The 27045-nt window shown below is 63.2% G+C and overlaps 10 protein-coding genes across 10 annotated transcripts, besides 1 other annotated feature; all 10 read right to left on the bottom strand.

Annotated features, from left to right (window-relative positions):
• Positions 1-1264: 1264 nt before the first annotated feature.
• LMJF_04_0210 (surface antigen-like protein) lies at positions 1265-2098 on the bottom strand (the record flags this gene model as incomplete). Its single annotated transcript, XM_883439.1, has 1 exon — positions 1265-2098. One exon carries the CDS (start codon positions 2096-2098, stop codon positions 1265-1267), a length of 834 nt encoding a protein of 277 aa, XP_888532.1.
• Positions 2099-4247: 2149 nt separating this feature from the next.
• Positions 4248-4796, bottom strand: LMJF_04_0200 (surface antigen-like protein; the record flags this gene model as incomplete). Its single annotated transcript, XM_883438.1, has 1 exon — positions 4248-4796. The coding sequence occupies one exon, from the start codon at positions 4794-4796 to the stop codon at positions 4248-4250; it is 549 nt and encodes a 182-aa protein (XP_888531.1).
• A 1091-nt stretch (positions 4797-5887) lies between these two features.
• On the bottom strand, positions 5888-8017 carry LMJF_04_0190 (surface antigen-like protein; the record flags this gene model as incomplete). Its single annotated transcript, XM_883437.1, has 1 exon — positions 5888-8017. The coding sequence occupies one exon, from the start codon at positions 8015-8017 to the stop codon at positions 5888-5890; it is 2130 nt and encodes a 709-aa protein (XP_888530.1).
• Positions 8018-8970: 953 nt separating this feature from the next.
• On the bottom strand, positions 8971-10485 carry LMJF_04_0180 (surface antigen-like protein; the record flags this gene model as incomplete). The annotated part of the gene is made up of 1 exon (XM_883436.1): positions 8971-10485. The coding sequence occupies one exon, from the start codon at positions 10483-10485 to the stop codon at positions 8971-8973; it is 1515 nt and encodes a 504-aa protein (XP_888529.1).
• A 2108-nt stretch (positions 10486-12593) lies between these two features.
• LMJF_04_0170 (conserved hypothetical protein in leishmania) lies at positions 12594-14189 on the bottom strand (the record flags this gene model as incomplete). Its single annotated transcript, XM_883435.1, has 1 exon — positions 12594-14189. One exon carries the CDS (start codon positions 14187-14189, stop codon positions 12594-12596), a length of 1596 nt encoding a protein of 531 aa, XP_888528.1.
• Positions 14190-15216: 1027 nt separating this feature from the next.
• LMJF_04_0160 (conserved hypothetical protein in leishmania) lies at positions 15217-16812 on the bottom strand (the record flags this gene model as incomplete). The annotated part of the gene is made up of 1 exon (XM_883434.1): positions 15217-16812. One exon carries the CDS (start codon positions 16810-16812, stop codon positions 15217-15219), a length of 1596 nt encoding a protein of 531 aa, XP_888527.1.
• A 1029-nt stretch (positions 16813-17841) lies between these two features.
• Positions 17842-19437, bottom strand: LMJF_04_0150 (conserved hypothetical protein in leishmania; the record flags this gene model as incomplete). The annotated part of the gene is made up of 1 exon (XM_883433.1): positions 17842-19437. The coding sequence occupies one exon, from the start codon at positions 19435-19437 to the stop codon at positions 17842-17844; it is 1596 nt and encodes a 531-aa protein (XP_888526.1).
• Positions 19438-20466: 1029 nt separating this feature from the next.
• LMJF_04_0140 (conserved hypothetical protein in leishmania) lies at positions 20467-22062 on the bottom strand (the record flags this gene model as incomplete). Its single annotated transcript, XM_883432.1, has 1 exon — positions 20467-22062. The coding sequence occupies one exon, from the start codon at positions 22060-22062 to the stop codon at positions 20467-20469; it is 1596 nt and encodes a 531-aa protein (XP_888525.1).
• Positions 22063-22280: 218 nt separating this feature from the next.
• Positions 22281-24900: a repeat region (Lmjchr4:repeat_unit:48735-51355).
• LMJF_04_0130 (conserved hypothetical protein in leishmania) lies at positions 23093-24688 on the bottom strand (the record flags this gene model as incomplete). The annotated part of the gene is made up of 1 exon (XM_883431.1): positions 23093-24688. One exon carries the CDS (start codon positions 24686-24688, stop codon positions 23093-23095), a length of 1596 nt encoding a protein of 531 aa, XP_888524.1.
• Positions 24901-25206: 306 nt separating the features above from the next.
• LMJF_04_0127 (conserved hypothetical protein) lies at positions 25207-26511 on the bottom strand (the record flags this gene model as incomplete). The annotated part of the gene is made up of 1 exon (XM_003723203.1): positions 25207-26511. One exon carries the CDS (start codon positions 26509-26511, stop codon positions 25207-25209), a length of 1305 nt encoding a protein of 434 aa, XP_003723251.1.
• Positions 26512-27045: the final 534 nt, after the last annotated feature.

Raw genomic sequence — 27045 nt, 5'->3', positions numbered from 1 at the left:
AGTGGTGGCGGGAGAAGGACGGCGTTCAAGCACCACATCACTCGACTACGCACCCTCCCCCATGTTGCACGCACGCACACTCCTTTTTGTCAATCCCCAACAACAGCGAAGTTGTCCCTCCATGCACGGTGGACCCTGCCCTTTCATCGGGTTATCTACTGAAACACACGTACACACCCACATCCTCGAACAGGCAGACAGACAGAGGGTGAGGAGAGAATACAGGAAAACCTTACTCCAGCCTTTGCCCCGTGAGCGTTCACACATGTAAACAATGGCATAGGTGCTCTCCACGTGTCCACCCCAGGGGACCCTCCTGCTCCCCCTCGCCTCACCCCCCCCCCCCCACACACGCCCACGCGCCGTCACCACCGCAGCTTGCATGTTTTCCTTTGTTTCACTGTTAGAGACATGCCTCACCCGCTGGCGCCGTTGTGATCGTCCCGCCGTCCTCCGCCCACCCTTACCGAAGAGAGAGCAAAGCCCACCCACCCACCCACCCACACACACACACACACACACTTACGTGCACGCGATACACAATCCATGCACAGACATGTGCACCGTCTCTTCATCGAGGCATGATTCTGTCTGTGTGTGTGTGTGTGTGTGTGTGTGTCTGTGAGCCTGGTTCGGTCGACGATGGTAGGGCGGCGAGGCGCGGCGGAGGCGCAGGGGTGCCGTAACCAAGAGAGAAGCATCCCAGGAAGTAAAAGGTGTGCGTGTGTGTGGGGGGGGGGGGAGGAGAGGGAGGGGGAAGAGGGGGGAGGGCGGGCGGCGCGATGACAGCAGCAAACACCATCGCGAAACGGAGTGAAGCACACCCGCCCGCGCATGAAGACACACACACACACACACACGAGTGAGAGAAAGAGAATACACGCAAGAATGAGCTTATCCGTCCTATAGTTTGCATACCTTCGTTCTGACTGGAGGTGTGCGTGCGAGTATGCGAGGGTGTGAGAAGAGGAGGAGGAGGGGGGCAGAATACACATGATAAACAGGGAGAAGGGGGGGGGGAAGTATACACATAATAGAGAAGGAGGAGGGTGTGGGTGTCCGTGGGAACCGTGGACGGCAGGCGTGCACGAAGGCAGGCAGGCAGGATGAAAGAGAGAAACAAACAAGAGGCCTTTGCCAGGGGTTAGGGCTGGAAAGGGTTGGGGGGAGGTGCACAGGCACGTCTGTGTGCCTGCGTGTGTGTGTGTGTCTGAGTGCTGTGCGTGCTCCATCGATTGCGGCCCGTCACAACTTCAGTGCACCCCTACATGACACACGCCACAGTCGCTGCAACCGCCACTATGGCCAGCGCCGCCAACAGCGGCGTCGGCGAAGCCGCTGCGTTGCCTGACTTGCGCGGGATGCAGGTGTACGAGACGGTGAGGGCATAGCCGGACTCGCACGAGGAGCAGCGGTTGTTGTCGTTCGGGTAGCACTGCGCGCAGTTGGTCACGCTGCAGGAGCCAGCGGCCATGCACTGGCCGGACGCCATCAGCACCATGCCGGACTCGCACACGGCGCAAGTGTACTGGTTGCCCGGTGCACAGGTGGCGCACGACGGGGCCTGGCAGTCGCTGGAGGGGGCCGAGGTTGTCGGAGCTGCAGTTGTCGGGGCCGCCGTGGTGGTGGTGGCTGGGGCCGCAGTCGTCGGGGACGCCGTGGTGGTGGTGGTGGTGGTGGTGATGGACGGGGCTACGGTTGTCGGGGCCGCCGTGGTCCTATCGCAGAGGTACGTGTTGATGTTCGGGTAGCCGACAGGGCACTGCACGCACTTGGTGTTGTCATCGGCGGCGCAGCGCAAACAGTTTTGAAGGCGGCATGTGCTCAGATCGTAGGGCTTGCACTTGCCGAACTCGGTGGGGTTCGCGGGCGAGACAGCGGTCGAGTAGCCTTCCTTGCAGTTCGAGCACAGGCTTAGCATCCCCACTTTCCGGCATTCCAGGCAGTTCGGCACTGTGCCGTCACAGGCAACAGGAGGGTAGTCGTCGATGGTCTGCGCAGACACCGTCAAGGTAGCTACAACGGCGATGGCGAGCAGCAGAAGAACGGCAGCGGCGCCGCGCTTGTGGGGGTTGCTGCGGAAGGCAAAGGCGGGCATGATTCGTGGAGAGGGGAATAGGAACGAGGTGCGCCTGTGTCAGTGCTGCGGGCGTGCGAGGTAATGCTCTGGGGGAGGGGGAGGGGGCTGATGATGGGAGGCGAGGGAGTGGGATGACGCGTGTGGCGTGCTCATACACTGACGCAGACACACGAACAGAAGCACGCTCCGTGAGCATGTTGAGGACGGGAGGGAGTAGGTAGAGAGGGAGAGGGAGAGAAGGGAGAGAAATCATAGTGGCACAGGCCGAGAATATTCATTCTGTTCCCTCACGCCTTCGCCATAGAGCGAGGCGGCGGCATGAGCACCACGACGTTCCCTCTTGTGGGAAGCAAGGGGAGATGAAGGGAGGGGGTGCGCGCAACACTCGCAGACTACGACACACGCGCACGCATCCCCACGCAGGTAACGTCTTGAGGGAATCAGCGATGGACAAATGAGGGGGCCAAGGAGCAACATGCGACGGAGGTAGAGAGGCGGCTGTGGTGCGCGCGCGCGTGTGTGTGTGTGCCTCCACAACACCCGATCCGACTTCTCTCCTTTTCTGACGTTTTCTTCCCCCCTCCTCCATCTGCCCTACGTATCATCTTCGAACCTTCCCTGATAAACCGCGAAGGACCTGCCCGCTCCCTTGCTCGCGCTCTCCACGGTCATTTTCTGTGTTGTCATGGACGCAGCTCACGTCCCCCCTCTCTGTCGCCCTCACACGGACGCAGACACACGCGAAACACGCACATACACAGCATCAGTGCTGACCTTGCGACGACCATCCTGCTTCCATAGCCCCGTGTGTGTCGCGCCTCTCTGCTCCCTTTAAGGCTTCGTCTTCTGCACCGCTTGCTCTTTACTGGCACCACGGCTGAGTAGCTCTCTCCAGTGAGAGCAGCGGCACATACACACACACACACACACACACACACACACACACACACACGGCAGCACAGAGGGATGACCGGTGGTATGCGTGGTTGTCTGGGAGAGCGAGCGTGGGGGGTGGGTAGGATAGCAGCGCTCGATTACGCAATCACAGCGGCAGCTACAGACTCTACTGTTGGTACTCCTGCCTGAGAGAGTCAGGTAGGGAGTGGGAGGGGGAGGGAAGAGGGTGGGGGTGGGGAAAGAGGTCCATGCATGAAGACGGCGGAGGCACACACGTGTATGTGCTTAGGGGAAAAAACGAAAGAAAAGACTCCATGAGGGGCACAAGTCACACACACACACACACACAGAGAGAGAGAGAGAAAGAGAGGTGATGGTGGGTGGTGGGTGGTGGGGAGAATGCCTTCCGCCCTGCACACACGCACGGACGGACGGACGGGCGGACGGACCCAACGGTCACTTCCATGGACGATCCTCCCCCTCCTCCTCCTCCCCATACCCATCCAGGCCTCGCCTTGGGAAAACAACCAATGACAACGGAAAAGAAACGGGGTGTGCACATAAAACGGACTCAACGCGCAGAGAGGTCCCCCCCGCCGCCGCCGCTGCTGCTGCTGCTGCCCACTCGGCTAGAGCAAAACAAGAAAGAGAGAGAACACACACACACACACACGCACGCACGCACACACATACACATGCAGGTGCACATGGGCTGCAATGGTATCGCAAGTCCCCCCCTCTTCTCCCTCTCTCGATTTCCTCAAGCCACGAGCCGACCGCGGCGCGCCGGGAGAGAAACGACATACACACGCGTGCTCACCCCTCCCTCTGTCTCGGTCTCTGCCGTCGGCGCATGCTGTGTTGGGAATACACGCGACTCAAGGCAAGGAGGCGTTGATCAGTGAGGTGACGCTGAGACAGAGACAGAGGGAGGGGCGAGCAAGGGAAGGAGGGTCACTGCAAATGACGAGAATATGCACATTGGCCGAACAAGATAAGGAAAAAAATCGACGACGACAACGACTGTCTGAGGAGGGGAGGCGGGACGCACTTTACACGCACACACACATAACACTGAGAGAGAAAGAGGGGAAAGAAACAGAGGTGGGGATATCAACATGTGTGCATGCATGTGTGGGAGGGAGAGAGAGAGAAGAGGGGAGCAGGGTAGGGGTTGGACATAGCCGTCGATGCCGACACTGACCGACCATCAGCTAGGCATCCCCTGGTATGTGTGCCACTACGTCTCTGAATCGGGGCATGCCATGTTTTAGGCCATAGTCAGCGCAGTGCCCACCAATGCCACACCGACAGAGACGACCATGGAGGAAGTGCGGAGGGCCGCATTTTTTGATTGCTCCGGGACGCACTTGAACGAGGCCGTCGGCATGTAGCCCGAGGCGCAGCTCAAGCAACGCGCGTTGTCGTTTGCGTGGCACGTGACGCAGTGGGCAACGTTGCAGGAGCCGACAACCATGCACTGTCCAAGGCGGTCGACGGCGTAGCCGGGGTTGCACGTCGTGCAGACGTTCGGGTTCGTGCTCGAGCAGGTGACGCAATTCGAAACGGCGCACGAAGATGCCGCCGTGTTCACAGTGTTCGTTGTGGTGGAGGTGGTAGACGCCGTCTCATTGGCGCCAGTTGCACTCGACGAGCTGATGCTGCTCTTGCTGGACGGCGCTGTCGGCATGGTCACAAGGGAGACCGATCCGTGGGCTGGGGCGCTCGAGGACGACCAGCTCGAGGCATCCGACGCCATGGCCACCGAGCATGCGACGGCTACCAGCATCGCGGCCATCAGCAGGTGCTTCACGCTCATCTTTGCAGAGGAGGTGCGACGGGAGATAGGGTGAAGATGAGCTGGCTTGGGTAGAGAAAAGGGATGTGCGCACGCGTGTGTGTGTGGAGAGAGGGAGGGGGCACGGCGAGTGTTTACGTACTGCGGCTTCACCTCCGATTGCCGCAGACACACCCACCCACCCACCCACACACACACACAGGGTGAGGAAACCATCCCACCACCACGACGCCACATCCGCACGCGTGGTAGAAAGTGTGCGTGTGCACGTGCGTGCGAGAGAGAGGTGGTTGTGCGCGCGAGAGCAGAAGAGCGCGCGGGAAAGGGGAGATGTGAACGACAAAGTGGAAGCAACACAGACCCACCAAAGGAGGCGTTTCTAGCGAGGGGGAGGGGGAGCCGCAGTGACCTCCAGTACTGCGGGTGGGTCCGTGGGGGAGGCGCGGCCGCTACCCTACGGGAGGACGCAGCGGTCACGCCGACTCTTTCGCCCACAAACCCTGCTCCCTTCTCTACACGAGGCTGTCGTGGCCAACCAGCAGCGCAGGCTGCACGCTGCACTCGTGCTCAGCCGACCGCCGCGGTGGCGGGGTGGGGTGGGGAGGTCGAGTATGTGCGCAGAAGAGAGCTTTCGTGGTTGGAGTGGCTGTACACATGCGAGTGAGCTGCCAGGAACGAGGTCGAGCACACACCCATTCCGCACAGCTGCGCCCGGAAGGGCGGCCGATGGGGGAGGGCGGTGTGCGACTTGGTGAGTGGCTTTAGGAGAAATGAAGTGATAGGGAGGGATGCCTGCGCCGTTTAAACACGTGTGTCTGCGCTGTGGGACTGTGGCAGTGTCCGCCCACGCGAGCAAGGATCAGAAAAGGGTAAGAAGCAATGATGCCGGCGAGAGAGAGAGAGAGAGAGAATAGAGGTTAGGGGGAGGGGAGCGACGTGCAGGAGGCCGGCGCCAGCGCACGAGAGAAAGAAATGCGAAACGAGGAAAGAAGAACAAGACAAGGGGGAAGTGCGTGTGTGTGTGTGGGGAGGGGGTGCTGCCCCGCTGTCTGTGTGTGTGTGTATGCACATGTTGGAGAATGAGAGTGGGGTTGTTCGCATGCCGCTGCGCACTATGCTAGGTGCATGGCAAAAGAGGTGAGGAGCACGGCGGCGGCCACCCACAGAGAGTAGGGCGCGGCCGCACTGTTGATGACTTTCTGCGAGACGCAACTGTAGGACGACGTGAGCAGGTACCCTTTCACGCACGTGGAGCACTTGGTGCTGTCAAGCAGCATGCACTGCGCGCAGTTCGACACGTAGCAGCCCTGCATGGCCTTGCACTTGCCATCGGAGACGTAGTAGCCGGTGTTGCAGTAGGCACAGCGGGTGCTATCGCCGTTCACACATGTGTTGCAGTGCTCCACCTCGCACGGCTGCGTGGTTGGACTGCTGCAGCTCGTCGCGTCGGCGGAGAGACTGTAGCCGGTGTCGCACTCGGCGCAGAGCCTGGAGGTACCGGTCTCGCACTTCTTGCAGTTGGGCACGGAGCAGGCATCGGAGAGCCTGCAGAGGCCGTCGTAGCTGTCAACCACGTAGGGGGACACGCACTCCTGGCAGCGCGACGGCGTCTGTGGGTCGCACTGCATGCAGTGCTCGATGTTGCAGGCCACCGGGGAGCAGGTCAAGAGCGGGGTGAGGTAGTAGTTCGGCGCACATTGTGTGCACTTATTCGCGTCGCTGTCGCAGCTGAAGCAGTTGGGCTCCTGGCATCTCACACAGGCGCCGTCCACGAGACCGTAGCCGTTCGCGCACTGAGTGCACGTGCCAGCGTCGCTGGGGCAGCTGGCGCAGTTGGGGTCGGTGCAGGGGCACATATTGTTGATCGGCTCGCTGCCGCCGAGACACACTTTGCAGACGTTAGCGTCGACGGGGCAGCTCTTGCAGCCCGCTACACTGCAGCGCACGCAAACGCTGGAGGAGGTGAGACCGTAGCCGTCGTTGCAGTCTGTGCACTGACCGTAAGTTGTGCAGGTCTTGCAGTTCGGGTCTGTGCACTGAAGTCCGGTCAGCGAGCATGTCATGTCGGGCAGCATCTCGTAGCTCGGCCTGCACTCGAGGCAGGCGGTCTCGTTGAAGCACGTTGTGCAGCCCGCCGAGCAGCCGAGGTAGGCATAGTTTGTGTAGGGGTCCTTCATGGCCGTGCAGAAGTTCATGTTCGGCATGTCGGCATTGCAGGCACACTTGCAGCTGGAGTCGACCGTGGCCGTGGGGACGCAGGCCGCAGCGCAGCGGGTGTCTGGCACCACGGAAATGGAGGGAATTTGTTGGGCGATGTCGTCTGCCGTCAAGAGCTGCGCAGTGACGCTGCCGGCCATCGTTGCACCAATGCTCTTCACCGTCACAGCGCGTAGGGTGATCTGCGCATCGGTGCCCATTCTGACGGCCGCGTCGATGAGGTTACTGGTGGGCGATGACACGTTCTCGACAACGAACAGACTGTTTTCCACCGCCAGGCTCGCCCCTGCGCTCTGTGCTATGCCGATCAGCGGCTTGCCGGTGGCGCCCTTGACGCTGGAGTGGGAGACGCGAAGCAAGCTGCGGTCCCACACTCTGACAAAGTCGGTGAAGTGCACCAGACCCTGAGCACAGCCGGTGCACTTGGCGTAGTCCACAGCCAATGCAGACTTCTGGGAGATGCTGCTCGGGCCCACCACCTCTACCACTGACGAGGCCTGCGTCACGGTGCTGCCGAGCACGAAGAGAGAGCTGGAGAGCTGAATAGTGAAGGGTGCACGCACCATGCTCTGACCCGACCGTGCGGCAGCCCAACTGAGAGTGGAGTCGGTGACCACGATGCTGAGCTGATCAGAGTATATCGCCGTGTTGGCGTCGATGAAAGGCATCCCCGCAGCGACGGTGCCGCTGGCATCTTTGATGGTGATGTTGGTGTTCCGGGGAAAGTACTTATCCACGACGATGTAGCCGTTCGATACAAGCAGGCTGGAGAACCGCAGGATCCCACCGGGCAGCGTGGCGTCGTCCGACAGAGAGCTTGCAGCGCCTTGAATTCTGAATGCCTTCCCGGTCAGGGTGCAGCCCTGGTAGGATTCCTCCTTGCTGGCAGACGACCAGCCTACGAAGGTGAAGGAGCTGCCGCCGATCTCTTGCGAGTCGAAAACACACGTGCCGATCGCGGCGAGCACTGCCAGGCAAACCGCCACGGCGACCACCGCGAGAGAGCCGCCGCGAGAGCTGCGCATGAGACGAACAGTGGGGAGAAGGGTGACGGGCGGGCAACAGACTGAGGCACACAGGCGCGGGTAGGAGAGAGCCCGCGAAACGGCGAAAGGTGCGGGTTATGATGAAGGTTTGTGTGTGTGTGGGGGGTAGGGGGAGGGAGGGATGGGGAGCCTCGTGTTCCTGCACGTGTGCGTGGCTGGACAGAGAAGTGTGTTTGTGTGTGGCGGTGGCGGTGGGAGGGCGGGGGAGGGGCCGGGGCAGTTCGAGAAGGAGGTGGGGTAGAGAAGCAGGGGACGCGAGGGTGGGAGAGAAAAGATGACAGGAACTCTGAGGTGGTGGTGATTGCCGCATGTGGGGAAGGGGAGCGCAGCAATTCCGACGGCGAGCAGCGCAGGCTGCACGCTGCACTCGTGCTCAGCCGACCGCCGACCGCCGACCGCCGCGGTGGCGGGGTGGGGTGGGGAGGTCGAGTATGTGCGCAGAAGAGAGCTTTCGTGGTTGGAGTGGCTGTACACATGCGAGTGAGCTGCCAGGAACGAGGTCGAGCACACACCCATTCCGCACAGCTGCGCCCGGAAGGGCGGCCGATGGGGGAGGGCGGTGTGCGACTTGGTGAGTGGCTTTAGGAGAAATGAAGTGATAGGGAGGGATGCCTGCGCCGTTTAAACACGTGTGTCTGCGCTGTGGGACTGTGGCAGTGTCCGCCCACGCGAGCAAGGATCAGAAAAGGGTAAGAAGCAATGATGCCGGCGAGAGAGAGAGAGAGAGAGAATAGAGGTTAGGGGGAGGGGAGCGACGTGCAGGAGGCCGGCGCCAGCGCACGAGAGAAAGAAATGCGAAACGAGGAAAGAAGAACAAGACAAGGGGGAAGTGCGTGTGTGTGTGTGGGGAGGGGGTGCTGCCCCGCTGTCTGTGTGTGTGTGTATGCACATGTTGGAGAATGAGAGTGGGGTTGTTCGCATGCCGCTGCGCACTATGCTAGGTGCATGGCAAAAGAGGTGAGGAGCACGGCGGCGGCCACCCACAGAGAGTAGGGCGCGGCCGCACTGTTGATGACTTTCTGCGAGACGCAACTGTAGGACGACGTGAGCAGGTACCCTTTCACGCACGTGGAGCACTTGGTGCTGTCAAGCAGCATGCACTGCGCGCAGTTCGACACGTAGCAGCCCTGCATGGCCTTGCACTTGCCATCGGAGACGTAGTAGCCGGTGTTGCAGTAGGCACAGCGGGTGCTATCGCCGTTCACACATGTGTTGCAGTGCTCCACCTCGCACGGCTGCGTGGTTGGACTGCTGCAGCTCGTCGCGTCGGCGGAGAGACTGTAGCCGGTGTCGCACTCGGCGCAGAGCCTGGAGGTACCGGTCTCGCACTTCTTGCAGTTGGGCACGGAGCAGGCATCGGAGAGCCTGCAGAGGCCGTCGTAGCTGTCAACCACGTAGGGGGACACGCACTCCTGGCAGCGCGACGGCGTCTGTGGGTCGCACTGCATGCAGTGCTCGATGTTGCAGGCCACCGGGGAGCAGGTCAAGAGCGGGGTGAGGTAGTAGTTCGGCGCACATTGTGTGCACTTATTCGCGTCGCTGTCGCAGCTGAAGCAGTTGGGCTCCTGGCATCTCACACAGGCGCCGTCCACGAGACCGTAGCCGTTCGCGCACTGAGTGCACGTGCCAGCGTCGCTGGGGCAGCTGGCGCAGTTGGCGTCGGTGCAGAGTTGCTGGGGCAAGCAGTAGCCGGCGGTGAGGGTGTATCCCGGTTCGCATGTGGCGCAGTTGGTATTGTCGCCGGCCACACAGCTGGTGCAATGGCCGACACGGCAACCGCTTGCACCAGCTGAGCAGCCTGTCGCACTCCACGTGTTCCCTGCAGAGCACAACTGACAGTCGGTGGAGTTACCCGTGTAGCACATATCGCACTGCTGGACGTTGCAGTCGCTGACACAGAACCCGTTGCTATCCTTCGCATAGCCGTCGTTGCACTTGGCGCAGGTACTGGCGGTGGTGCTGGCACACGTGCTGCAGAAAGCGACGCGGCATTGCATGTTGCTCTCTGAGGCCTGGCTATTGGATACGGGGTGGCACTCACCGCCACTTACCCAGTAATAGCCTATTGAGCACAGTTGACAGCGCTTGCCTTCGGAGCTCGACTGACAGACGTCGCACATCGAGGCCAAGCACTCGTTGCAGATGTTGGTAGGCTCGAGTACGTAGCCGGTCATACACGCGTCACACATCCCTGCGGTGGTGTCGCACGCTCTGCAGCTGGGCACGCTAGGGCAGTGCGCGGCCGAGGGAACGCACTGCACTGGAAGGATATCGCCGGTCGGCATCTCCGGACAGCATACGCACTCGCCAGAGAAGGCGTACACGAAGGTGCCGTCAACGTCGCACCGCGACACTTCGCGGCATTGGTTGGTGGTGTAGGCTGCAGCCGGTGACAGTGCCACGCAGGCCACCACGAGCACAGCAATTAGTATTGCACGGGAGCGCATATTTATGAATCAAGAAGTACGCGTTGTGTGCCAGTGCGTCAATGCCTGCCAGCGCGTGCACGGGCGGGTCAGCGAACAGTGGGGAGAAGGGTGACGGGCGGGCAACAGACTGAGGCACACAGGCGCGGGTAGGAGAGAGCCCGCGAAACGGCGAAAGGTGCGGGTTATGATGAAGGTTTGTGTGTGTGTGGGGGGTAGGGGGAGGGAGGGATGGGGAGCCTCGTGTTCCTGCACGTGTGCGTGGCTGGACAGAGAAGTGTGTTTGTGTGTGGCGGTGGCGGTGGGAGGGCGGGGGAGGGGCCGGGGCAGTTCGAGAAGGAGGTGGGGTAGAGAAGCAGGGGACGCGAGGGTGGGAGAGAAAGGATGACAGGAACTCTGAGGTGGTGGTGATCAGAAGGCGGCTTCGCTCGACTCCGCTCTTGGAGACTCCCCTTTCATTTCCGGCGACGGGAGAGGGCGGCCTGCTGTGGCGAGTGTCACGCACCCTTCTCGATGAGCATCGCCCCACCCCCTCCCCCTCCTCCACCCCTAGCTTCACGCAGTTGTCGCGCGTCACGGGCGTCCACATGCGTGTGTTCGTGCCCGCCAAGTTGATACTTGCTTTGTTTCATAGGAAGCAGACCAGAGGAACGCGACCGTGAGGAGGACGCTGAGAGCGGCGGTGATGGGTGAACGCCATGACGTCGAGGCAGGGCGGGTGGCACAACGTTGGACGGAAACACCGCGCGAGAAGTGGGCGCGACGAGCAGCAAAACAGCAGCATGAGAAGGGTGGGGAGGGGAGGGGATTTCATTGGCAGTGACGCGCCCACTCGCACAGGGAGACAGAGAAAGGGATGCAGGAAGCAGGGTGAGATCGTCTTGCGGCCTCTGGTGGTAGCTGTGATCCGTGTGTGCCTGTGTGTGTCCGCAGCGCCTTGAACGGCCACAAGCGCTCAAAGAGAAGCGGAGGATTATGAGGTATGCAGTGCTCGTTGGATTCGTGGGTGAAGGCGCATGCGGCCAGGCAGAGTACACACACACACACACACACACATTTTTTCACGGTGGAGGGGTGGGCATCAGCACCTGAGGCGCAGAGAGCAGCCCTGGAGTTGTGGAGGCGGCCTCCACGGCATCAGTGGAAGTGAGCCACGTCAGCCCATAAACCTCTCGGCGCCGCGTGGCTAGATGGAACGCGCTAAATGTAAGAAGTCTCCGCAGACACCTACGGTGGTGGTGGTGGTGACGGGGGAGTGAAGCGAGGGGGTGGGTGAGCGGAAGGATAGCAGTGTGGAGGGTGGAGCAAGGGGGTCAAGGGGAGAGTTGGGGGAGAGGGGGGGGGAAGAGGAGGCACACGGCACGGGCGGCGGCTGCCGGCGTGTGGTATGCTTGAGGGAGTGAGGTAGGGAGGGGGAGACGGGGGTGGGGGGGGGTGAGGGAGTCGACGACGGCGGCGTCGATGTGCTTTGAGGCGAGCGGGTTTCTGTTTCTGTTTCTGCTGTGCACATGGCGGCCGCCTTTGCCACAGACCGCGAGGAGCGAGAGGAGGGAGACCAGACCACGACGGATGCGGCGTGTGTATGTGTGCGTGTGGTGGTGCTCACATAAAGGAAAACACACGCACACACATACACACACAGACGTCTGTGTGTGTGTGTGGGGGGGAAGAGAGAACAAGAATGAATAATGCAAAACGAGAAGCGAGGCATCTCGGGGTGCGGCGCGCAGTGCGAGGTGCGGGTTCACGCGCGTACGCGGAACAGAGAGACATGGAAAGTGGAGACACGAAGACGACACACGGGCACACACCCAGTGAAAAGAGTGCGAGAGGGGGTGGGTGGCGAGAATACGTGGACAGGCACACATACCGGATAGGAAGAAATGCGGTATATACACAGGTTGTCATCTGCAGAGAAGACGGAGAATGGGGGGGGGGAGCGGGGGGTCGAGGGAGGGAGGCAGACAGCGGCGGCGACTGTCTGTTACACGTCGTCGTCGTGTGCGCCCCATAGCCTATGGAGGAGGGAGGATGCGTATCCAAGGAGAGGAGAGACTGGGAAGGACAGCGTGGCAGCCGCCAACGCACACCGGCGCTGCCCACGACCACGACCACCAACCACGCACTCGCTAAAGGGCGTAGAGAGCGGCGGCAACGCAGACGGCCGCGGCGAGGGTGGCGGTGTGCGCGCCGGCGGCGATGTTGGTGTTGGCGACGCAGACACCGTTGGACAGGGTGTAGGGGGATCGGCAGGAGCTGCAGATGGACCCGCTGCCGGCGGCGCACACGGAGCAGTGGGGGGCGGTGCAGGTGGGCGCTTTAGTGGTGGTGGTGGTGGTGGTGATGGTGGTGATGGCCTTGCACTGATAGTCGCTGGTGAGGCTGTAGCCCGTGTCGCACTCCGTGCAGCGGTTGGAGGGGTCGAGGCGGTCGCAGGTGATGCAGTCGGGCACGGTGCACCACACGTTGGGGTCGTAGTTCTGCATGGGGTCAACGACGGACGTGCAGAAGGGCGAGTGGTGCTTGGTGGAGGAGCACTGGCAGGTGCACAGCTCCGTGCCGGAGACCGTGGCGCCTGGCTTGGTGTTGCCGGGGATGCACTTGGCGTTGGCGCAGGTGCCGCTGCTGGCACCCTGGCTGTCGACGACGGTCTCCACGCTGAGGCCGTGGCTTCTGTACTCCGAGGCGACTCTGAGCTCCTTGTCGCTGATGACGCAGCCGCCGCCGATGACGTTCGACTGTTCCAAGGAGTTGGGGACGCTCTGGCCCGCGGCAACACCGGTGGAGGACCCCTTCAGGTTGAGGAAGGACACGGTCGAGCCGCCGGACACGGCGAAGGGGTACGCCTCACTGGCGTCCTCGAGGCCGGCGGGGAAGGAGAAGAGGGCGCCGGACTCGACGGCGCTGTCGTAGATAAGGTAGGCGGACTTGTCGCTGACCGTGATGCTGCCGGCGGAGGTCAGCAGGCCGTTGCTGGCGCCGACGACCTTGCAGTTGGCCACACGGAACAGGCTGGAGGCGTCGACGACGAGTGGGACGTTGATGCTGACAAGCGCGCTGGAGCACCGCTCGCAACGGCCGTAGTCGACGGCGAGCGCGGCGCCTTTGCTGATGGGGAAGGACGACTGCGTGTCGACGCGGACCACGGACGCGCCGTTGATGGCGGTGGCGTTGAGCACAAACAGGGCGGCGGTGTTCTTGATGCCGACGGCGTTGCTGCCGGCACTGATGAGCACGATGCTGCCCGTGTTGATGGAGTCCTTCGGCCACGTGACGGCGGTGTTCTCCACCATGACGGTGGCGTTGCTGTCGAGTGCGAGGCCGCTGAAGTCGAAGAGCGACTGCGCGGGGGCGAGGGAGCCGGTGGTGGCGACGATGCGAATGTCGGAGTTGGCGGGCATGACGCCGGAGAGGGTGATGGCGGACTGCGCCACTGTGGTGATTGCCATGCTCATGCTCAGCCGCGCCGACGAGGGGGTGCTGCCCCTGGCGTTCTTGATGGTGAGGCCGTTGCCGGACACCTGTGAGTTTATCAGCTGCACCGTCACCACATCCGCGCTCGAGGAGGACAGGTCGAGCACCATGGTGTAGTCGTCGAATGATGTGCTCGACATGGTGACGTCGCGCGTCACAGTGAACGACTCGGCGCGCACCAGCACGGCGGCGAGCACCAGCACGCTGCACAGCAGCGCCAGCGCGCAGCAGCGGGGAGCGAAGGGGCCCATTGTGTGGTGTGCGGTGGGGCGAGAAAAAGAAGGCGAATAGAGGGAGAGCGGAGTGTCGGGGTGGGTGGGGAGGGAACGGTCGGTGCTCTTCTGCGCACGTGCACGTACGCGCGGCGGCAGAGCCGTATGGGTGGTGGTGGTGGTGACGGGGGAGTGAAGCGAGGGGGTGGGTGAGCGGAAGGATAGCAGTGTGGAGGGTGGAGCAAGGGGGTCAAGGGGAGAGTTGGGGGAGAGGTGGGGGGGGGAAGAGGAGGCACACGGCACGGGCGGCGGCTGCCGGCGTGTGGTATGCTTGAGGGAGTGAGGTAGGGAGGGGGAGACGGGGGTGGGGGGGGGTGAGGGAGTCGACGACGGCGGCGTCGATGTGCTTTGAGGCGAGCGGGTTTCTGTTTCTGTTTCTGCTGTGCACATGGCGGCCGCCTTTGCCACAGACCGCGAGGAGCGAGAGGAGGGAGACCAGACCACGACGGATGCGGCGTGTGTATGTGTGCGTGTGGTGGTGCTCACATAAAGGAAAACACACGCACACACATACACACACAGACGTCTGTGTGTGTGGGGGGGGGAAGAGAGAACAAGAATGAATAATGCAAAACGAGAAGCGAGGCATCTCGGGGTGCGGCGCGCAGTGCGAGGTGCGGGTTCACGCGCGTACGCGGAACAGAGAGACATGGAAAGTGGAGACACGAAGACGACACACGGGCACACACCCAGTGAAAAGAGTGCGAGAGGGGGTGGGTGGCGAGAATACGTGGACAGGCACACATACCGGATAGGAAGAAATGCGGTATATACACAGGTTGTCATCTGCAGAGAAGACGGAGAATGGGGGGGGGAGCGGGGGGTCGAGGGAGGGAGGCAGACAGCGGCGGCGACTGTCTGTTACACGTCGTCGTCGTGTGCGCCCCATAGCCTATGGAGGAGGGAGGATGCGTATCCAAGGAGAGGAGAGACTGGGAAGGACAGCGTGGCAGCCGCCAACGCACACCGGCGCTGCCCACGACCACGACCACCAACCACGCACTCGCTAAAGGGCGTAGAGAGCGGCGGCAACGCAGACGGCCGCGGCGAGGGTGGCGGTGTGCGCGCCGGCGGCGATGTTGGTGTTGGCGACGCAGACACCGTTGGACAGGGTGTAGGGGGATCGGCAGGAGCTGCAGATGGACCCGCTGCCGGCGGCGCACACGGAGCAGTGGGGGGCAGTGCAGGTGGGCGCTTTAGTGGTGGTGGTGGTGGTGGTGATGGTGGTGATGGCCTTGCACTGATAGTCGCTGGTGAGGCTGTAGCCCGTGTCGCACTCCGTGCAGCGGTTGGAGGGGTCGAGGCGGTCGCAGGTGATGCAGTCGGGCACGGTGCACCACACGTTGGGGTCGTAGTTCTGCATGGGGTCAACGACGGACGTGCAGAAGGGCGAGTGGTGCTTGGTGGAGGAGCACTGGCAGGTGCACAGCTCCGTGCCGGAGACCGTGGCGCCTGGCTTGGTGTTGCCGGGGATGCACTTGGCGTTGGCGCAGGTGCCGCTGCTGGCACCCTGGCTGTCGACGACGGTCTCCACGCTGAGGCCGTGGCTTCTGTACTCCGAGGCGACTCTGAGCTCCTTGTCGCTGATGACGCAGCCGCCGCCGATGGCGTTCGACTGTTCCAAGGAGTTGGGGACGCTCTGGCCCGCGGCAACACCGGTGGAGGACCCCTTCAGGTTGAGGAAGGACACGGTCGAGCCGCCGGACACGGCGAAGGGGTACGCCTCACTGGCGTCCTCGAGGCCGGCGGGGAAGGAGAAGAGGGCGCCGGACTCGACGGCGCTGTCGTAGATAAGGTAGGCGGACTTGTCGCTGACCGTGATGCTGCCGGCGGAGGTCAGCAGGCCGTTGCTGGCGCCGACGACCTTGCAGTTGGCCACACGGAACAGGCTGGAGGCGTCGACGACGAGTGGGACGTTGATGCTGACAAGCGCGCTGGAGCACCGCTCGCAACGGCCGTAGTCGACGGCGAGCGCGGCGCCTTTGCTGATGGGGAAGGACGACTGCGTGTCGACGCGGACCACGGACGCGCCGTTGATGGCGGTGGCGTTGAGCACAAACAGGGCGGCGGTGTTCTTGATGCCGACGGCGTTGCTGCCGGCACTGATGAGCACGATGCTGCCCGTGTTGATGGAGTCCTTCGGCCACGTGACGGCGGTGTTCTCCACCATGACGGTGGCGTTGCTGTCGAGTGCGAGGCCGCTGAAGTCGAAGAGCGACTGCGCGGGGGCGAGGGAGCCGGTGGTGGCGACGATGCGAATGTCGGAGTTGGCGGGCATGACGCCGGAGAGGGTGATGGCGGACTGCGCCACTGTGGTGATTGCCATGCTCATGCTCAGCCGCGCCGACGAGGGGGTGCTGCCCCTGGCGTTCTTGATGGTGAGGCCGTTGCCGGACACCTGTGAGTTTATCAGCTGCACCGTCACCACATCCGCGCTCGAGGAGGACAGGTCGAGCACCATGGTGTAGTCGTCGAATGATGTGCTCGACATGGTGACGTCGCGCGTCACAGTGAACGACTCGGCGCGCACCAGCACGGCGGCGAGCACCAGCACGCTGCACAGCAGCGCCAGCGCGCAGCAGCGGGGAGCGAAGGGGCCCATTGTGTGGTGTGCGGTGGGGCGAGAAAAAGAAGGCGAATAGAGGGAGAGCGGAGTGTCGGGGTGGGTGGGGAGGGAACGGTCGGTGCTCTTCTGCGCACGTGCACGTACGCGCGGCGGCAGAGCCGTATGGGTGGTGGTGGTGGTGACGGGGGAGTGAAGCGAGGGGGTGGGTGAGCGGAAGGATAGCAGTGTGGAGGGTGGAGCAAGGGGGTCAAGGGGAGAGTTGGGGGAGAGGTGGGGGGGGGGAAGAGGAGGCACACGGCACGGGCGGCGGCTGCCGGCGTGTGGTATGCTTGAGGGAGTGAGGTAGGGAGGGGGAGACGGGGGTGGGGGGGGGTGAGGGAGTCGACGACGGCGGCGTCGATGTGCTTTGAGGCGAGCGGGTTTCTGTTTCTGTTTCTGCTGTGCACATGGCGGCCGCCTTTGCCACAGACCGCGAGGAGCGAGAGGAGGGAGACCAGACCACGACGGATGCGGCGTGTGTATGTGTGCGTGTGGTGGTGCTCACATAAAGGAAAACACACGCACACACATACACACACAGACGTCTGTGTGTGTGGGGGGGGGGAAGAGAGAACAAGAATGAATAATGCAAAACGAGAAGCGAGGCATCTCGGGGTGCGGTGCGCAGTGCGAGGTGCGGGTTCACGCGCGTACGCGGAACAGAGAGACATGGAAAGTGGAGACACGAAGACGACACACGGGCACACACCCAGTGAAAAGAGTGCGAGAGGGGGTGGGTGGCGAGAATACGTGGACAGGCACACATACCGGATAGGAAGAAATGCGGTATATACACAGGTTGTCATCTGCAGAGAAGACGGAGAATGGGGGGGGGAGCGGGGGGTCGAGGGAGGGAGGCAGACAGCGGCGGCGACTGTCTGTTACACGTCGTCGTCGTGTGCGCCCCATAGCCTATGGAGGAGGGAGGATGCGTATCCAAGGAGAGGAGAGACTGGGAAGGACAGCGTGGCAGCCGCCAACGCACACCGGCGCTGCCCACGACCACGACCACCAACCACGCACTCGCTAAAGGGCGTAGAGAGCGGCGGCAACGCAGACGGCCGCGGCGAGGGTGGCGGTGTGCGCGCCGGCGGCGATGTTGGTGTTGGCGACGCAGACACCGTTGGACAGGGTGTAGGGGGATCGGCAGGAGCTGCAGATGGACCCGCTGCCGGCGGCGCACACGGAGCAGTGGGGGGCAGTGCAGGTGGGCGCTTTAGTGGTGGTGGTGGTGGTGGTGATGGTGGTGATGGCCTTGCACTGATAGTCGCTGGTGAGGCTGTAGCCCGTGTCGCACTCCGTGCAGCGGTTGGAGGGGTCGAGGCGGTCGCAGGTGATGCAGTCGGGCACGGTGCACCACACGTTGGGGTCGTAGTTCTGCATGGGGTCAACGACGGACGTGCAGAAGGGCGAGTGGTGCTTGGTGGAGGAGCACTGGCAGGTGCACAGCTCCGTGCCGGAGACCGTGGCGCCTGGCTTGGTGTTGCCGGGGATGCACTTGGCGTTGGCGCAGGTGCCGCTGCTGGCACCCTGGCTGTCGACGACGGTCTCCACGCTGAGGCCGTGGCTTCTGTACTCCGAGGCGACTCTGAGCTCCTTGTCGCTGATGACGCAGCCGCCGCCGATGGCGTTCGACTGTTCCAAGGAGTTGGGGACGCTCTGGCCCGCGGCAACACCGGTGGAGGACCCCTTCAGGTTGAGGAAGGACACGGTCGAGCCGCCGGACACGGCGAAGGGGTACGCCTCACTGGCGTCCTCGAGGCCGGCGGGGAAGGAGAAGAGGGCGCCGGACTCGACGGCGCTGTCGTAGATAAGGTAGGCGGACTTGTCGCTGACCGTGATGCTGCCGGCGGAGGTCAGCAGGCCGTTGCTGGCGCCGACGACCTTGCAGTTGGCCACACGGAACAGGCTGGAGGCGTCGACGACGAGTGGGACGTTGATGCTGACAAGCGCGCTGGAGCACCGCTCGCAACGGCCGTAGTCGACGGCGAGCGCGGCGCCTTTGCTGATGGGGAAGGACGACTGCGTGTCGACGCGGACCACGGACGCGCCGTTGATGGCGGTGGCGTTGAGCACAAACAGGGCGGCGGTGTTCTTGATGCCGACGGCGTTGCTGCCGGCACTGATGAGCACGATGCTGCCCGTGTTGATGGAGTCCTTCGGCCACGTGACGGCGGTGTTCTCCACCATGACGGTGGCGTTGCTGTCGAGTGCGAGGCCGCTGAAGTCGAAGAGCGACTGCGCGGGGGCGAGGGAGCCGGTGGTGGCGACGATGCGAATGTCGGAGTTGGCGGGCATGACGCCGGAGAGGGTGATGGCGGACTGCGCCACTGTGGTGATTGCCATGCTCATGCTCAGCCGCGCCGACGAGGGGGTGCTGCCCCTGGCGTTCTTGATGGTGAGGCCGTTGCCGGACACCTGTGAGTTTATCAGCTGCACCGTCACCACATCCGCGCTCGAGGAGGACAGGTCGAGCACCATGGTGTAGTCGTCGAATGATGTGCTCGACATGGTGACGTCGCGCGTCACAGTGAACGACTCGGCGCGCACCAGCACGGCGGCGAGCACCAGCACGCTGCACAGCAGCGCCAGCGCGCAGCAGCGGGGAGCGAAGGGGCCCATTGTGTGGTGTGCGGTGGGGCGAGAAAAAGAAGGCGAATAGAGGGAGAGCGGAGTGTCGGGGTGGGTGGGGAGGGAACGGTCGGTGCTCTTCTGCGCACGTGCACGTACGCGCGGCGGCAGAGCCGTATGGGTGGTGGTGGTGGTGACGGGGGAGTGAAGCGAGGGGGTGGGTGAGCGGAAGGATAGCAGTGTGGAGGGTGGAGCAAGGGGGTCAAGGGGAGAGTTGGGGGAGAGGTGGGGGGGGGGGAAGAGGAGGCACACGGCACGGGCGGCGGCTGCCGGCGTGTGGTATGCTTGAGGGAGTGAGGTAGGGAGGGGGAGACGGGGGTGGGGGGGGTGAGGGAGTCGACGACGGCGGCGTCGATGTGCTTTGAGGCGAGCGGGTTTCTGTTTCTGTTTCTGCTGTGCACATGGCGGCCGCCTTTGCCACAGACCGCGAGGAGCGAGAGGAGGGAGACCAGACCACGACGGATGCGGCGTGTGTATGTGTGCGTGTGGTGGTGCTCACATAAAGGAAAACACACGCACACACATACACACACAGACGTCTGTGTGTGTGGGGGGGGGGAAGAGAGAACAAGAATGAATAATGCAAAACGAGAAGCGAGGCATCTCGGGGTGCGGTGCGCAGTGCGAGGTGCGGGTTCACGCGCGTACGCGGAACAGAGAGACATGGAAAGTGGAGACACGAAGACGACACACGGGCACACACCCAGTGAAAAGAGTGCGAGAGGGGGTGGGTGGCGAGAATACGTGGACAGGCACACATACCGGATAGGAAGAAATGCGGTATATACACAGGTTGTCATCTGCAGAGAAGACGGAGAATGGGGGGGGGAGCGGGGGGTCGAGGGAGGGAGGCAGACAGCGGCGGCGACTGTCTGTTACACGTCGTCGTCGTGTGCGCCCCATAGCCTATGGAGGAGGGAGGATGCGTATCCAAGGAGAGGAGAGACTGGGAAGGACAGCGTGGCAGCCGCCAACGCACACCGGCGCTGCCCACGACCACGACCACCAACCACGCACTCGCTAAAGGGCGTAGAGAGCGGCGGCAACGCAGACGGCCGCGGCGAGGGTGGCGGTGTGCGCGCCGGCGGCGATGTTGGTGTTGGCGACGCAGACACCGTTGGACAGGGTGTAGGGGGATCGGCAGGAGCTGCAGATGGACCCGCTGCCGGCGGCGCACACGGAGCAGTGGGGGGCGGTGCAGGTGGGCGCTTTAGTGGTGGTGGTGGTGGTGGTGATGGTGGTGATGGCCTTGCACTGATAGTCGCTGGTGAGGCTGTAGCCCGTGTCGCACTCCGTGCAGCGGTTGGAGGGGTCGAGGCGGTCGCAGGTGATGCAGTCGGGCACGGTGCACCACACGTTGGGGTCGTAGTTCTGCATGGGGTCAACGACGGACGTGCAGAAGGGCGAGTGGTGCTTGGTGGAGGAGCACTGGCAGGTGCACAGCTCCGTGCCGGAGACCGTGGCGCCTGGCTTGGTGTTGCCGGGGATGCACTTGGCGTTGGCGCAGGTGCCGCTGCTGGCACCCTGGCTGTCGACGACGGTCTCCACGCTGAGGCCGTGGCTTCTGTACTCCGAGGCGACTCTGAGCTCCTTGTCGCTGATGACGCAGCCGCCGCCGATGGCGTTCGACTGTTCCAAGGAGTTGGGGACGCTCTGGCCCGCGGCAACACCGGTGGAGGACCCCTTCAGGTTGAGGAAGGACACGGTCGAGCCGCCGGACACGGCGAAGGGGTACGCCTCACTGGCGTCCTCGAGGCCGGCGGGGAAGGAGAAGAGGGCGCCGGACTCGACGGCGCTGTCGTAGATAAGGTAGGCGGACTTGTCGCTGACCGTGATGCTGCCGGCGGAGGTCAGCAGGCCGTTGCTGGCGCCGACGACCTTGCAGTTGGCCACACGGAACAGGCTGGAGGCGTCGACGACGAGTGGGACGTTGATGCTGACAAGCGCGCTGGAGCACCGCTCGCAACGGCCGTAGTCGACGGCGAGCGCGGCGCCTTTGCTGATGGGGAAGGACGACTGCGTGTCGACGCGGACCACGGACGCGCCGTTGATGGCGGTGGCGTTGAGCACAAACAGGGCGGCGGTGTTCTTGATGCCGACGGCGTTGCTGCCGGCACTGATGAGCACGATGCTGCCCGTGTTGATGGAGTCCTTCGGCCACGTGACGGCGGTGTTCTCCACCATGACGGTGGCGTTGCTGTCGAGTGCGAGGCCGCTGAAGTCGAAGAGCGACTGCGCGGGGGCGAGGGAGCCGGTGGTGGCGACGATGCGAATGTCGGAGTTGGCGGGCATGACGCCGGAGAGGGTGATGGCGGACTGCGCCACTGTGGTGATTGCCATGCTCATGCTCAGCCGCGCCGACGAGGGGGTGCTGCCCCTGGCGTTCTTGATGGTGAGGCCGTTGCCGGACACCTGTGAGTTTATCAGCTGCACCGTCACCACATCCGCGCTCGAGGAGGACAGGTCGAGCACCATGGTGTAGTCGTCGAATGATGTGCTCGACATGGTGACGTCGCGCGTCACAGTGAACGACTCGGCGCGCACCAGCACGGCGGCGAGCACCAGCACGCTGCACAGCAGCGCCAGCGCGCAGCAGCGGGGAGCGAAGGGGCCCATTGTGTGGTGTGCGGTGGGGCGAGAAAAAGAAGGCGAATAGAGGGAGAGCGGAGTGTCGGGGTGGGTGGGGAGGGAACGGTCGGTGCTCTTCTGCGCACGTGCACGTACGCGCGGCGGCAGAGCCGTATGGGTGGTGGTGGTGGTGACGGGGGAGTGAAGCGAGGGGGTGGGTGAGCGGAAGGATAGCAGTGTGGAGGGTGGAGCAAGGGGGTCAAGGGGAGAGTTGGGGGAGAGGTGGGGGGGGGGGAAGAGGAGGCACACGGCACGGGCGGCGGCTGCCGGCGTGTGGTATGCTTGAGGGAGTGAGGTAGGGAGGGGGAGACGGGGGTGGGGGGGGGTGAGGGAGTCGACGACGGCGGCGTCGATGTGCTTTGAGGCGAGCGGGTTTCTGTTTCTGTTTCTGCTGTGCACATGGCGGCCGCCTTTGCCACAGACCGCGAGGAGCGAGAGGAGGGAGACCAGACCACGACGGATGCGGCGTGTGTATGTGTGCGTGTGGTGGTGCTCACATAAAGGAAAACACACGCACACACATACACACACAGACGTCTGTGTGTGTGGGGGGGGGGGAAGAGAGAACAAGAATGAATAATGCAAAACGAGAAGCGAGGCATCTCGGGGTGCGGTGCGCAGTGCGAGGTGCGGGTTCACGCGCGTACGCGGAACAGAGAGACATGGAAAGTGGAGACACGAAGACGACACACGGGCACACACCCAGTGAAAAGAGTGCGAGAGGGGGTGGGTGGCGAGAATACGTGGACAGGCACACATACCGGATAGGAAGAAATGCGGTATATACACAGGTTGTCATCTGCAGAGAAGACGGAGAATGGGGGGGGAGCGGGGGGTCGAGGGAGGGAGGCAGACAGCGGCGGCGACTGTCTGTTACACGTCGTCGTCGTGTGCGCCCCATAGCCTATGGAGGAGGGAGGATGCGTATCCAAGGAGAGGAGAGACTGGGAAGGACAGCGTGGCAGCCGCCAACGCACACCGGCGCTGCCCACGACCACGACCACCAACCACGCACTCGCTAAAGGGCGTAGAGAGCGGCGGCAACGCAGACGGCCGCGGCGAGGGTGGCGGTGTGCGCGCCGGCGGCGATGTTGGTGTTGGCGACGCAGACACCGTTGGACAGGGTGTAGGGGGATCGGCAGGAGCTGCAGATGGACCCGCTGCCGGCGGCGCACACGGAGCAGTGGGGGGCGGTGCAGGTGGGCGCTTTAGTGGTGGTGGTGGTGGTGGTGATGGTGGTGATGGCCTTGCACTGATAGTCGCTGGTGAGGCTGTAGCCCGTGTCGCACTCCGTGCAGCGGTTGGAGGGGTCGAGGCGGTCGCAGGTGATGCAGTCGGGCACGGTGCACCACACGTTGGGGTCGTAGTTCTGCATGGGGTCAACGACGGACGTGCAGAAGGGCGAGTGGTGCTTGGTGGAGGAGCACTGGCAGGTGCACAGCTCCGTGCCGGAGACCGTGGCGCCTGGCTTGGTGTTGCCGGGGATGCACTTGGCGTTGGCGCAGGTGCCGCTGCTGGCACCCTGGCTGTCGACGACGGTCTCCACGCTGAGGCCGTGGCTTCTGTACTCCGAGGCGACTCTGAGCTCCTTGTCGCTGATGACGCAGCCGCCGCCGATGGCGTTCGACTGTTCCAAGGAGTTGGGGACGCTCTGGCCCGCGGCAACACCGGTGGAGGACCCCTTCAGGTTGAGGAAGGACACGGTCGAGCCGCCGGACACGGCGAAGGGGTACGCCTCACTGGCGTCCTCGAGGCCGGCGGGGAAGGAGAAGAGGGCGCCGGACTCGACGGCGCTGTCGTAGATAAGGTAGGCGGACTTGTCGCTGACCGTGATGCTGCCGGCGGAGGTCAGCAGGCCGTTGCTGGCGCCGACGACCTTGCAGTTGGCCACACGGAACAGGCTGGAGGCGTCGACGACGAGTGGGACGTTGATGCTGACAAGCGCGCTGGAGCACCGCTCGCAACGGCCGTAGTCGACGGCGAGCGCGGCGCCTTTGCTGATGGGGAAGGACGACTGCGTGTCGACGCGGACCACGGACGCGCCGTTGATGGCGGTGGCGTTGAGCACAAACAGGGCGGCGGTGTTCTTGATGCCGACGGCGTTGCTGCCGGCACTGATGAGCACGATGCTGCCCGTGTTGATGGAGTCCTTCGGCCACGTGACGGCGGTGTTCTCCACCATGACGGTGGCGTTGCTGTCGAGTGCGAGGCCGCTGAAGTCGAAGAGCGACTGCGCGGGGGCGAGGGAGCTGGTGGTGGCGACGATGCGAATGTCGGAGTTGGCGGGCATGACGCCGGAGAGGGTGATGGCGGACTGCGCCACTGTGGTGATTGCCATGCTCATGCTCAGCCGCGCCGACGAGGGGGTGCTGCCCCTGGCGTTCTTGATGGTGAGGCCGTTGCCGGACACCTGTGAGTTTATCAGCTGCACCGTCACCACATCCGCGCTCGAGGAGGACAGGTCGAGCACCATGGTGTAGTCGTCGAATGATGTGCTCGACATGGTGACGTCGCGCGTCACAGTGAACGACTCGGCGCGCACCAGCACGGCGGCGAGCACCAGCACGCTGCACAGCAGCGCCAGCGCGCAGCAGCGGGGAGCGAAGGGGCCCATTGTGTGGTGTGCGGTGGGGCGAGAAAAAGAAGGCGAATAGAGGGAGAGCGGAGTGTCGGGGTGGGTGGGGAGGGAACGGTCGGTGCTCTTCTGCGCACGTGCACGTACGCGCGGCGGCAGAGCCGTATGGGTGGTGGTGGTGGTGACGGGGGAGTGAAGCGAGGGGGTGGGTGAGCGGAAGGATAGCAGTGTGGAGGGTGGAGCAAGGGGGTCAAGGGGAGAGTTGGGGGAGAGGTGTGGGGGGGGGGGAAGAGGAGGCACACGGCACGGGCGGCGGCTGCCGGCGTGTGGTATGCTTGAGGGAGTGAGGTAGGGAGGGGGAGAACGTGGGCGATGCGTTCCGTTGCGTGTGCGAGGTGGTGAGTGGTGCGTGCCACGGAATGGGGAGTGTATCGGTTTTTGTGCAGAGGTCGCAAATGTCTGCTGTGGACCTTGGCGGTGGGTCAGAGCTGGCAACGGGAGTTGGGTGTGGGGAAGGACAGCTTGGCAGGCGATGTAGGAAGGACGGCCCTGGTGGGTTAGGCGAGACGACTCCGTCTGGTGTACAGCTTTGTTTGCAGGCGGCGCTCTAAGTAGTCGATGAGGTCGACGTGTCCGCCACCTCGAACCACACGAAGAGCACCGGTGTCAAGGGTGAGGTGAAGTACGGTATTCGTCGTCGTCGGAGGGCAAGGGTGCGTGGCGGTGTTGGGTTCTGGATTGCCGCTGTAGAGGAGGAAGTGGTCGCGGTGGAGGGCTGCGGAGGGGAGCCGCGGTGTTGTTTGGCGAGCGCTCCGGTTGCCACCGCGTGCTGCACGCTCCATTGCCTTCACTTCTGCAGGAGGGCCAACGAGGAGGCGGTAGACACACGGCTGTAGTCGCACCAGCGCAAAGCCGCGCATGCGACTTGGAGCAGCGTGCCCACCGTCACTCGGCCTGCTGAGTTCGGCTTGCACGTCTTTCTGCAAGGCAGTAACCATGGTGTGTACAATGTCGCCCACAACGCTGTCTGTAGGACGAGGGGCGAGTGCTCGGAGAAGTCGACGAGCCATCCAGTGTGTGGGGGACTCCTCAGTATTGCTGCCGCCTTCCACCATTTCTGCATCTTCTTCGCCTTTGCGACTGCCATCACCAGTCAGGGAAGTGGCCAGATGGTCCTTTGCTGACTTCAGGTCACAGTTTCGCAACGTGGTAGGCAGGTAACCGTGCTTGTCATGCGCTTCCGTTGCCACCGAGATGTGTGGCTCTGCTGTCTTTGGCAATACGGATTCGGGTGGCGTGATGCCGGCATACCCTCTTTTCGTGCAGCTCCGTGTCGCAGCTGTGATGGAGCCGTGTGAAGGCGCTCGCGCGGCTGCCGACGCCACGGGCGGGGCAGCAGCGTTTGAGCGGCGCTGGCGCTGTCCCAACCGTGCCCTACTGCTGCTCTCACGTGTGCAGCTGCATCCCTCGTGCTCTGAGGAGGGATGCCTGTCTGTCCCGATCAGTCGGTCTCTCACATAGGCAAACAGCGTGTCGTCGCCAGCCTTGTCGAGTGCCGTCACCCTCCCCAACGTCTGCGAGTTGCGCTGCGCCCGTTGAGTTGCCACCAGTTGGTAGGCCAACCGAACACCGTCTAGCTGCGCTTGGAGCTTAGCGTTTTCCTTCTCCAGAGAGTCTGCCCTCCCTCGCTCTTCCCGGATTGTCTCAGAGGCGCGCATCAACAAATCGACAAGTGGCGGCGCCTCTGTATTTTCGGCACTGTAGTGGTTCGTTGCCCTTCTTGTCAAGTTGGGAGATGCATCGGGTGATATGAGCACCGTGCCGTCATGCAGCGGCCGCGCGCCGTTGTCGCTTTCGAGCATTGTGATTGGATGCACGCAATGCAAGCCCGAGAAGTCGGTGTGCTTGCGCGAGGACGGGTCTAAACGGGATGTCTCTAATCGGTTAGTATGTCACACGCACAGATGTGCGTGTGTGTGTCTATGCAAGCACAAGTTTGACGTGTCTAGCAGGCTTTCGAAGACGCGAAGTGTCAGTGGAGAGGGAGAGAGGCACACACACACATGAATGCGTGCATGCAGGTTCGACACACGTGCAGGGCACCATGCAGACAGGCAGAGACATCGAAGTTGAAGAGGAGAACAATAAGCAGAGTCGAGAAGACGCCTCCCCCCAACCTCCCATGGGAGATGCATGCACGCATGTGAAAGGGAGGGACAGAGGGCACGGTGGTGGAAGAGAAAGGGAGTGGGGGCGGAGAGGCGAGCAAAGGAGGAGGCCATCCGAGTCACAGAAGACGTCAGGAGACACGGACACCAAACACCCAGCGCTCCTCGTATCAAATAGGCATGCTCAACGCCGTCTGTGGAGGTCAGACCCCCCCCCCCCCCCCAAGA

This window comes from Leishmania major, chromosome 4 (assembly GCF_000002725.2).
Source record: "Leishmania major strain Friedlin complete genome, chromosome 4".
Lineage (NCBI taxonomy): Eukaryota > Euglenozoa > Kinetoplastea > Trypanosomatida > Trypanosomatidae > Leishmania > Leishmania major.
This window is presented reverse-complemented; position numbering and strand designations above follow the sequence as displayed.